The sequence below is a fragment of the Drosophila navojoa genome, chromosome 6 (genome assembly GCF_054131105.1).
Source record: "Drosophila navojoa isolate 15081-1374.11 chromosome 6, UAZ_NAV_1.0, whole genome shotgun sequence".
Taxonomy (NCBI): Eukaryota; Metazoa; Arthropoda; class Insecta; order Diptera; family Drosophilidae; genus Drosophila; species Drosophila navojoa.
Genome location: NC_142894.1, coordinates 487,920 through 498,592, shown reverse-complemented (window position 1 = coordinate 498,592; position 10,673 = coordinate 487,920). Strand labels below are relative to the sequence as shown.

The window sequence follows — 10,673 nt, the reverse complement described above, 5'->3', positions numbered from 1 at the left end:
TCTCTCTCTCTCTCTCTCTCTCTCTCTCTCTCCATATACATATACATATGTATATAAGGAAGCATACCTTATTTAAGTAATTTAATCGTTCTTGGTCAGAGTATTTAATAGTTCCAATTAATTTCAACTAATTTCGAAATTTTGAAATAGTAAGTGTTGTAAAATATACACGCACAGAAATATATGTAATTTTGCATATAAGAATATATATATTTATGTATACATTTGTAAATGTATATGTACAGAACGATGTGTGCGCACGTATTTAGATTTAACTAAGACTCTCTGAACCGGGATTTTTAGAAATAAACACAAAGAAATTTAACGCGGTCAATCTATGGATTCCAGTCTTTCTTATTTAAGACCACCCCTCTCCCAAAAGATTAATTTTCTTAATTACGTGCAATAGATTTCAAGTTTTTACTGTAGTTAAGTATTCGGAATCATTTTGATTTTGTATAAAGAGGATATACTATAAGATTAAAATTATGTATATACCTTATAAGTATATATAATGTAATAAATCGCAAAAGAAATCAATTATTTTCCATATCAGACTTTAAAGATTTTATTTTTCCAGGTGGTTTTAGAGTCAAGCAATAAACGTATTGCCGGTTACATGATATAGTTATATATGTACTTTTACTTTTTTGAATTCCTATTATTAATTTGTTTCTGTTGATTGAATTATATGAAAATATACACAGTGGAATATCTTAAAGACCGTCCTTCCCGTGCCCGTCTAGGAATCTGGGATCGGAATGTTGTGTAATTCGTTTATTTTATATGGATACTATTCCAAATAACGACGTTTAAACAGACAATCATGCACAGATCACCACAAAAGCAAACTACTGTGAAGCTCCTGTTTTTATTCATTATATATTTCTTTTAAGTAAAATTGTGTGGTTGACATATGTATATATATATCAACCTATTTTAGAATTGCATTTTTATTTTATTCCCAAAAATGAATAAATTGCATGCTATAAGTGGGGAGTGTATTACTTTTGACTTTCATTACTTAAAATAAGTTATGTGTCTGTGATTGTGAAAGTGTGTCAATATGCATGTGTATATTTAGAAAGTAACAATATGCTAGTTAGAATCTAATTCGTTCACCACGCCAGGCTCTTGCCTATTATTATGGGGCTGATGGTCTTTAATTAATGGAAGCATTTCCAAATGGATCCTATTACTGCTGAAGACACTGTACAAGTAGATTTCTGGAGTAGTTTCCGTACGGATGATACATTGAGCAGTTCCATTTCTAAAAAAACTGTACAACTAGAATCCAAGTTTCAATTAGATACGTTAGATGACGACACACTTAGTCAATTCCCTGCAATCCACTGCTGCGGGCGCGCTTCTGCGGCGAGCTGTAGCTGCTTGTAGAAGAAGCTACGCCACTCTTCTCCTGGTTGCGCTTTAAGTTAGTTGCGTTTGCGGCGCCTTGTAGTTTGGTTGTTGTAGGATCTGCAAATAGGGTGGGTGAATACAAAAATCAAAGGTATGTATGCATGCGTATACATGCCTTGCAGCCATCTGACTTGCGTCGCGGGCCCGTAGCCCTTTTGGTTGCGTGCTGCGATTCGGAAAATAATGGCTGGTTTATTGGAGCAGTCGACATGCGCATTAGATAGCGACGCATTAGGCACTGTACACTGATTGGCCGCGCCCACATAAACGCGTACGAATGCCAACTGAGGCGATGAGACCTTGTCTTTTGTTGTCGGCTTGACAGCCAGATAAACCGAGTATTCAACTATTTCCTTGGTCTTTTGCGCCGGTGGCGGTTCCCATGTCAGATGCGCACCCTCCTTAACATCCTTGGATATCTTGATGGCCGATGGGGCACCAGGGAAACCAGGTAGACACGTCTTAAAGCTTGATATCTACAAATGCAAATGTTAAATATAGTTCAACCACATATATACATACATACACATACAATGGATGATTATAAAAATGAAATTGATACAAACCTCTCCCCATTCACCACGCCCACATGTGTTAACTGCAGCCAAACGAAAACGGTATGCGGTACCCGGATCCAAACTGATACGCGGATATTGAGATAAGTCGGGTAGATTATCGGCATCAAAATTTTCTAGCTGAACCTCGTTAAAGTACTTATAATCAATATAGCTAGTCACAGTATGGGACAGATCCTTAAATATTCCCACAGTATGCCATTTATCGTTGTCATCGATGGTTGGATTGGTAACGTTGACGGGAGGCTGAAACAAAAAATAGGGATTTATAATATATATATATATATAATATAGTACACAATATAGAGACTTACATTGCAGCTTTTCTGTTGATCAATCGATTTGCTGCAAGTATGGCCAGCGGATAAATTATCCAATGGGCTTCTACTTGGCTTACTTGAATCTGCTATCGCGGTGGCCGCTTGCATAATAGCTGCCGATGCCAAAGCCTCCAACTGAGAGCCGTCCACTGTAAATTTTTGGAATAAAAACATTTTACTATTGAATATTAAGAGTGCCCTGTTCGGATGTGCCAAACTAGTGATTACTCAGTACCAAGGTCATATGTATATATACACATATATAGCATAAGCCCATAAAGATGTCAAGAATACAATTATCAAATTTTTATTTGTCATATTATTATTAAGAAAGAACAACAATTAGTGTATGTTACACACTTTGGCGCCCCGTAGAATGTTCAGGCATGAACATACAAATATAAGAATATGATATACATGCCACCTACGCACTTATCGGCAAGCAGGTAGTACGATGGGGCAAAAATAATGATCAATGTGCGGACTCTATAGACAGATGAACGCTATGAAAAATGTAAGACACGAGCGCTAAGAAAGCTCTAGTCGAGACTGCTCGACTAGGAGATACCTAGAACCCTCCAATCTAATATTCTAATCACTCTGCACTTTTTTTAGTCACACATACATACACACGCGCGTTATAGAACGCGCTCTGCTAACTGCGCAATAAGCAGCGACGGCGCTTGGGTTGCGCCGCAGTGTGGGCAATATTACAGGAATTTATTTGTTGAATTATTTAATTTATAGACGTACCGTCTTAATGAAACATTCTGTACTTAACCAATATGTTCAAATGTACATACATTTTATGCACAAGTCTCTATTACTTGAAATACGCCTTTTAAAAAGATGAGGCTAAGGGGTTGGGTAAATTTTAGCAAAAATCGAATGTATAAAATACACTTAAGTCTACATTTAAAATTTGGAAGCTCTAGCTCTAACGGTGTGGAAGATATAATTAAATAACTAGCTTTCGATAAGGTTTTTAATCGATAATAAAATATCGGGAATAATAATCGATTTTAAGATAAAAAAATTCGATATGCGCGTTATACACACGGACGTAGGAAACAAATTTCAAGACTGCTCGACTACGAGATCCCCTTAGCCCTTCAAGCCACTGTCAATAATAATTCGCACATGCATGGATTTGCCAAAGCACAAATGTGTAGTACTTAGATTGTATAAAATGCATCTAAATATATATTTTTAATTTGGAGACTCTAGCTTTAAAGATGTAGGAGATATAATTTTTTAACTGATTTTCGATAATGTTTTTTGACGATAAAAAATAACGGGATGATGATGAAATTTGAAGAGTCTAGCTCTAATATCTTCAGAGATCGGCGCGTTCATATACATATACGGACAGACGGACGGACTGACAGACAGACCGGCCCTAATCAAGAATATATATACTTTGTGGGGTCTGCCACGCCTCCTTCTACCCTGATTTCTCATTTTTAATGGGTTCAGGGTATAAAAAGAATATGAATGATTTAAACAAACCATTTTGATTATGATGTTGTCGTAGAGCGGAGATTGCTAATTGGCTTTCTGAGGCATCCGAATCGCTTGTTGTAGATATCCCAGTGTCCTTGAATATGGTATTGCTGCTGCTACTGCTAGCTAACCCCTCACCCGATTTAATTGTAGTTAATATATTTGCAGCCTCAGTCTCCGAAGCAGTCGGCAGATTAAAGTTCGTTGCTGTGGTTGTAACTGAAGCTAAGAAGCCAGACTGGAAAGATACGTTAAAGCCGTAAACAAAATCTGGAGGCTTTCCACTATATGCTTACATTCGAGTCGACGTTATCGTTCTTATCGTGAGTCGCAGTCGCGACGGAAGCTTTCTGGACATCCGTCGTGCTACTAACACCGGCAGTATCATCAATAGCTGGATCTGTCATTTGGATATCTGTTGATGGATTTTGTGCGGTACTCGACATGTCTGCCGAGGGCACTAATGTTGACGTTAGCGTTGATGTTAATGTCGATGTCGTGGTTAAAGACGTGGCAGCAATTACAGTCCCGTTCCCATTCTCCATGTCCTCCGGTGCTTCTGGTTGATCCTTTGTCGGAGTTAGTAGATCGTCAGCACCGTCCAGTTGCTCGATGATGTCATCAATGGTATCGGTGTCACCAATTGTGGAAAAAGCAACCGATGCCTCCGCAACGCTGGTCTCCTGCTTCTCCTTTAGCTGATGCCCGGTGGTTTTTATTGCCGGTGCCGTTGGTCTAGTTGTCAATGCCAATGTGCGTTGGCCGACCACAGCGCCACCAGCGGCAGCGCCAGCATTAAAAATATTCACAAACCCTTTGCGCGCAGCCGTCGCTCCGGGCAACATGACCAACTTGTTGGTCGAGCTCGTACCTGGCGAGCTGGATATGCTGGAATTGGCGCTCATTACAGTCACCGACTTGCCTCCAATGTATACGGCGGTCTTTTGCTGCGCTAGCTTCTGGCCAGCAACGACACTGCTACTAACGGAGGTGAGGGTGATGGGGCGACCTGTAGCTGCTCCGGCGGACCCCTGAATATTGCGCACCATTTTAACATTACTCTGACCGGTTAATACTGTGCGCTGTCCGCTCGTAGCAACGGGCGTGGCCGTTGTACCAGTGGAACCAACGATGCTGACTATGTTCGTAGACCCAGCGCTGCAAGCACTACTCATCACAGAGCTGGCCGGCACAGTGCGCAGACTAGATCCAGTTGTAACTATTATTATCTGTTGATTGCCCAGCTGGGTGCCTTGCTTGTTAGTGATGACAAAGGCTGGCTTACCGCCCATCACATTGGGTGTCACCTTGCCCATTTGCAGTATGTTGGAGTTCTTCATAATCAATTTTCCGCCAGACATCGTGTGTGGAGTAACCAGTTTTAAGACATTGCCAGACACAATCGTCTTTTGTTGCTGGTTCGCCGATTGCTGGTGCTGCTGCTGGTGTTGTTGTTGATTTTGTTGTCCACTTGTACCCGTCGCCGATGACGATGTTATTAGAGTCGTTCCACCAGCCATCACTGTCTTTGGCTGCACAGTGCTACCTGATGCAATCTGTTACGAAATTCGAAAACATTAAATGTATGTCTAATATGATATATATAGTTCCCTTGCCTGGATTGGTGTCGACCCAGCACTGAGCTGTTGGTTGCTAATAGATATTGCCTGAGCCTGGGCACTGCCGCCGCTTTTAGCAATATTAAAGTTGACCTTCGGCAGAGTCTGCACGGTCATGCCACCGCCGCTAGTCTTTACAAACTGCAGCTGCACATTCGGAGCCAATGTGAGAGGCTTCTGTATAAAGTATTGCTTGCCACTCAGGGATGCAGCTGTCGTCGTTACAGCCGGCGAACTTGTCTGTACCACAGCGTTCGGCTGCGAAGCTTTTAGTATTGTTGTAGTGGATGAGCCTCCGCCAGCAGCGCTTGCGCTACTTCCATATGTGGTCAGTCGCAAAGAATGCCCACCAGAGACGCCTGCGCTAGTGGATATGCCAGGGATGATTCGTAGTCCTCCAGCTGACGACTGCGAAGTGGCTAGGACTACGCCACCATTGGGCGCCGTTACAGAGTGGGCACCGACACGTACAGCAACACTTTGACCATCCTGGTTTGCCTGCGTGGCAGATGTCTTGACAATTGAAGCACTAGGTCGAAACTTCTGTATTATCCCCCCACTAACACCGCCAGTTGTGCTCACAGCTGTTGCTGTACTGCTGATAATCGATAATTGTGATTGTTGCTGGACTGCAACGATCGAAGGTGTTACGACTGCTTCTGCAGGCACAGACACGCCTGACGATCCCACTGCCGCCTTGACTTGCGACTGTGTGACAAATACAGTCGACGATTGAGCAGGCTTACCAGCAGCTGTAATCGGGGCCGCTGCTGCTGTGGCTGCTGAAGGGGCGACCGCTGAAGCTGAAACTGCTGTTGCTGCTACTGGGCTGTTTGATCCAGTTAGATGCAAGATAGAAATTGGATTCTTTTCGAATTTGAGTGCAGCAGAGTGGACAAGCGGGGCGCCCTCACCTCCATTGGGGGTAGTTGGAGGCTGTTGAGCTATTGTTTGGCCTTGAGCCTGGGTTTGTTTTGTATTGGCTACAGCTGGGGCTTGTTCAATTTTCTGTATTTGCAGCACATAGGCTGCGGCAAAGGTGGTCGCTGTCCACGAGAGCTCCAGCGCATGTGTCGATGCTCGAACTAGCGCCACTTTAACCGCATAAAGTGGCTTAGTTACCTCCAGGTACCACAAATCCTTACAACAAACCTACGCAGAAAAAAAAAAACAACAGATTATAAAATTTTACTTATCCTATTAGTACTTTAGCTACCTCTGTATTGTACAAAGATAACCAGCACCAAAAAAATCTTAGTATGCTGTTGAAATGCAGTCTATGACAACAGTGGTAACAGATTATCTCTCACCCTAACCTGGTTGTTCCATGCTTTGCGGTAACCGTCTCGACCGGACCATACGTACAAACGGCTTTGGATACCAACTGCACAGTGTCCAGCTCGAGCTCTGGGAACGTTTTCCTCAACAGTATCCAAGGTGACATTCTCCCAAATCATTGTGTCTGCATAGAAAAAGAGATAGGGTGAAGCTCAATAGATATTCTTTTATTATTGATCATTTTTTGATCTACCCAAATCGAGCACAGCTAGTGTATTCGTGCACTTCCATTCCCGTTCTGTGGTCGCTTTGGAATCGTTAATCACCAATGGAACCCAGCCTCCAAAAACATACATCTTATTTGCAATCATTGTGGAGCTGTGTAGAGAACGCGGCAAAGGAGCTTGGCCTCGGGTGCGTGGTTTTTCCCAAGTCATAGATTCTGCAATTATACGAAGTCAGACAACTATCGATGAAGGCGAAAAAGGTGTACCTGTATCCAGAAGCCATAAGTCACCCAACCGACAGCCACTCATACCGCCATAGATAAGCAAACTTAATTTACCAGTTTGCTTGCTTGTAAATGATATTCCAGTATGTGACTCGCGCGGTGGAGGACTGTCGCCAAATGTCTTTGGAATAATCCACTTTCCATTGTGACTGTGCACACCGCGAGTGTCCAAAATATACAAGTCATTTAGATACCTATATGCAAATAAGAGAGGAACCAGTTTTACAGGCTTAGCAGAAAACTCTTATGCTCAGCTTTTAGTCAAGAGACAGGAGGGACACCCGCTAATGACTTTCCAATTCCGAAGGGATAAGATCTTTAGCTCTGCATAGCAGAGGATTTGAAACTCAGAGCAATAACTATTAACATGCAATACTGACAGCTGAGAGCATAGAAAACATGTATTTAATCCACCTACTTTGGTATATTGTTTTTAGGGTCATCTGATTCATTAGCCAGTCCTCCAAAGAGAAATATTTTCTCGCCAACCATAGTGAAGCTGTGGCCAAGTCGGGGACACGGTGATATTCCATTATCTGGCGATTCTGGATACATTTTCCTCCACTCCCATTTGGTGGCCTGCAACTCGTAGAGCTCATTTGAATATTTCCCATATTCAATCATGCCGCCAAAGACAAACATGCGCGTTCCCTCAACAACAAATCCGTATGCAGCGCATCCATTAGGTACATCTCCTTTCAACACGGGCACATACCATTGATTGGTCACTAAAATGAAGCAATATTTGAAAACAAAAGCAATTGATACTACTAAACCTAATCCTAGCTTCTTAATATGTATTCGAGTATTAAGCAGAAGTCCCCTCATCGACCGCCTTTTATGATGGATCTATAAAATAACATAATACTCTACTTATTTCATACTCTACCAATTAATATGATATATGTATATATAAAAGTGTTCCTACACTTATAATTCGAGATCTGCTGGACTAATTTTCATGGTTTTTGATTTGTTGGATTTGTCTCCGCTACGAGTAGGATAGTAGATCTTAAAAATAATGAAAAAATTTCACGAATACTTGAAAAACACGGTTTTTTCCCTAAGGATTTAAATTTCCATTGATACTCAGTAGGTCCTGCTCTCATATTATACAATAGTATACAAGTTAATAAACAAATGTAGTCAGTCAGTCTACGGCACAGCCTCAGGCGAACCTGACTATTCATAAAAAAAAAACACACATTTGATAAAAATAATACGCGTGCATACAGAAGCTAAATATCTCGAAAGTTCAGATATTTGTTTTCTCGATTGTTTTATGCGGTTTTGTGCGAGGGCATATTTAGTATTACTATTAATAATAAAAATGCCGCGTCCTATAAGATCTAATCTTTCCCGGCGGACCCATGATGCAATTAGGCAACGGAATATCGCGAGACAATTATTTGACGACGAACGCGAAATCGCCCGAGAAAGGCGCCGCGTTAGCTCCCAGCAAAGAAGGGCCTTAATTCGTGCTTCTTAAAGAGAGGCAGCCCGTGAAACTGGTTTAAGGATTGATTTGAACCGAGCAGCGTTTCGATATGATTGCACCATTGACTACAGCTTGCATCGTTTAGTTTGCATTGGTCCAATGGACGTTGTTTTCCAGCATTGTGGCGCATTGAAGTTTGCTGGTGAAACGCCCGGTTTGTGCTGCCTTAGTGGTGAAGTGACATTGCCATTAGTGGTCCCGCCACCAGAGCCATTGCGTTCCCTGCTTTATGGCGAAACACTAGAATCACGACATTTTCTAGCGAGCACTCAAAAATACAATGCCTGTTTCCAAATGACTTTATTTGGGGCGTTAAATATTCAATTTACAACTGAAGGTTGCCTCGGTAGTTATCATGCTTAGAAATTTAAACCAACCAAAACTGTGCAATGGAACGCGTTTGGTGATAAGAAAACTGATGAGCAATGTGATTCACGCGTCGATACTCAAAGGAAAATTTAAAGATCCGATGATCCCAACAGATATGCTCTTTGAGTTTAAACGAATTCAATTCCCGACTCGTCTTGCCGTCGCCATGACGATCAACAAATCACAGGGCCAATTTTTGACTATTTGTGGCCTCAATCAGCTTTCGACAATTTTTTACCTAAATAATGGATAGGGCAATGCAACGTTTGCCGGACCAGCTAGTATATTAGAAATAATAGTATGTAAAAAATATCAAAATACCTGTATTGTAAACATGGAGTTCATCAACGATTCCCTCGTTGCCGCCTCCAAAAACAACCATAAGCTCTTTAATATTTATGGCCCGATGACCATGTCGTGGACGAGGTTGGGGACCCGTTGGATTAAGGACGCGCTTCCATCGAAACCCACCCGGTGAGTTGTTGGCCAAATAGTGGTTGGTCGCGTCTTCCGTCTGATATGGATCCAAGTCCATGTCGATGCGTGCCAAGCAATTGCTGCCAGATGATACTTGGGTATTAGCAGAGCGTATAATCTGATCCGAATTGAGTGCATCGGTTACAGCAGTTCCCAAGGAACTATTCGCTCCAGCAAACTCTGTGCTATCCATTTTAAAGAGCTCTATATATGGATATGCTTATCCACTTATCGGAGTGAATGCTTGAAATTTGTATATTCAGTAAGCAATCTTAGCCAAACCAATACATGAATGCATATTTTCTTGTGGAGTCTGTAACAAAAATAAAAAATTTATATTATGATGTACATTTGAAAAACTCAGGATTACTTTTAATGCGTACTGTATACGTACATGTATGCTCGCAAATTTATATAGACCTGGCAATGCTGTCAATGGACGCTTAAAAATTTATCAATTTTTAGCACCATTTTATTAAACATATTAAATTTATGTATATTTTCACGATGCTCGCTTACCTGTTAGTTAACTTTTAAGCCTTTGGTAACTTAAACAAATCAATGATTTAAATATAAAACAATCTAATACACAATGTGCAAAATAAAAGCCGAAGGCAACGACAGCGACGCACACATAGGAAAGTCTCGCAAGGGGATTGAACGAGATCAGCGTACCATAATCAGAGTTGCAATTATTGCACTTCGGTTCAGATATCGATATATCGATATTCCAAAAGAGTGCAATCGCTATGGTTCTATGGTAACACGACTAACCAAAGTGATGGTGGTGCAATCGAAATAAATTAAATTTTTCAACCATAGAACATGGTTAGTGATTAAATCGCATACTGCTTAAAACATATTAAGCTTTGAAGCCGTAAACTAGTCATATTTGTTATTGTAATCACATAATTATTATTACTATCATTACATTAGAGGAGAACCATTTTTATAAATAATTAAAATTAATTAATTTTCGATCGTGATAATGGAACAAAATTCAGAATTGCTCCATCAAAATTAACTTCAATTCATAACAGAGCAAATTATTTAGCGTCTATTTTAAATCTTAGTTTTTCGTTAATATGATTCTGTTTAAGTTAA

The 10,673-nt window shown here is 40.9% G+C and overlaps 1 protein-coding gene across 2 annotated transcripts; it reads right to left on the bottom strand.

The window, feature by feature from the left end:
• Window positions 1-852: 852 nt before the first annotated feature.
• On the bottom strand, window positions 853-10,240 carry Hcf (Host cell factor). 2 transcript variants are annotated; one of them, XM_089262794.1, is made up of 13 exons: window positions 10,089-10,240; window positions 9,414-9,882; window positions 7,644-7,953; window positions 7,208-7,419; window positions 6,968-7,156; window positions 6,747-6,898; window positions 5,434-6,588; window positions 4,114-5,373; window positions 3,824-4,055; window positions 2,309-2,463; window positions 1,986-2,240; window positions 1,535-1,895; window positions 853-1,476 (listed from the first exon to the last, which is right to left on the bottom strand). In XM_089262794.1, the coding sequence occupies exons 2-13, from the start codon at window positions 9,760-9,762 to the stop codon at window positions 1,331-1,333; spliced, it is 4,776 nt and encodes a 1,591-aa protein (XP_089118920.1). In that variant the 5' UTR covers window positions 9,763-9,882; window positions 10,089-10,240; the 3' UTR covers window positions 853-1,330. The 2 variants fall into 2 exon arrangements, with proteins under 2 accessions (XP_089118920.1, XP_089118921.1); XM_089262795.1 differs by having other exon boundaries at window positions 6,753-6,898; window positions 10,089-10,239.
• Between the last annotated feature and the right edge of the window lie 433 nt (window positions 10,241-10,673).

Coding starts and splice junctions, on each gene's coding strand:
- Hcf (XM_089262794.1), bottom strand. CDS start 9,762: ATGGATAGCACAGAGTTTGCTGGAGCGAATAGTTCCTTGGGAACTGCT. Junction 7,157..7,207: donor CTTATGGCTTCTGGATACAG/GTACACCTTTTT, acceptor GTATAATTGCAG/AATCTATGACTTGGGAAAAA. Junction 1,896..1,985: donor GGCGTGGTGAATGGGGAGAG/GTTTGTATCAAT, acceptor TTGCATTTGTAG/ATATCAAGCTTTAAGACGTG.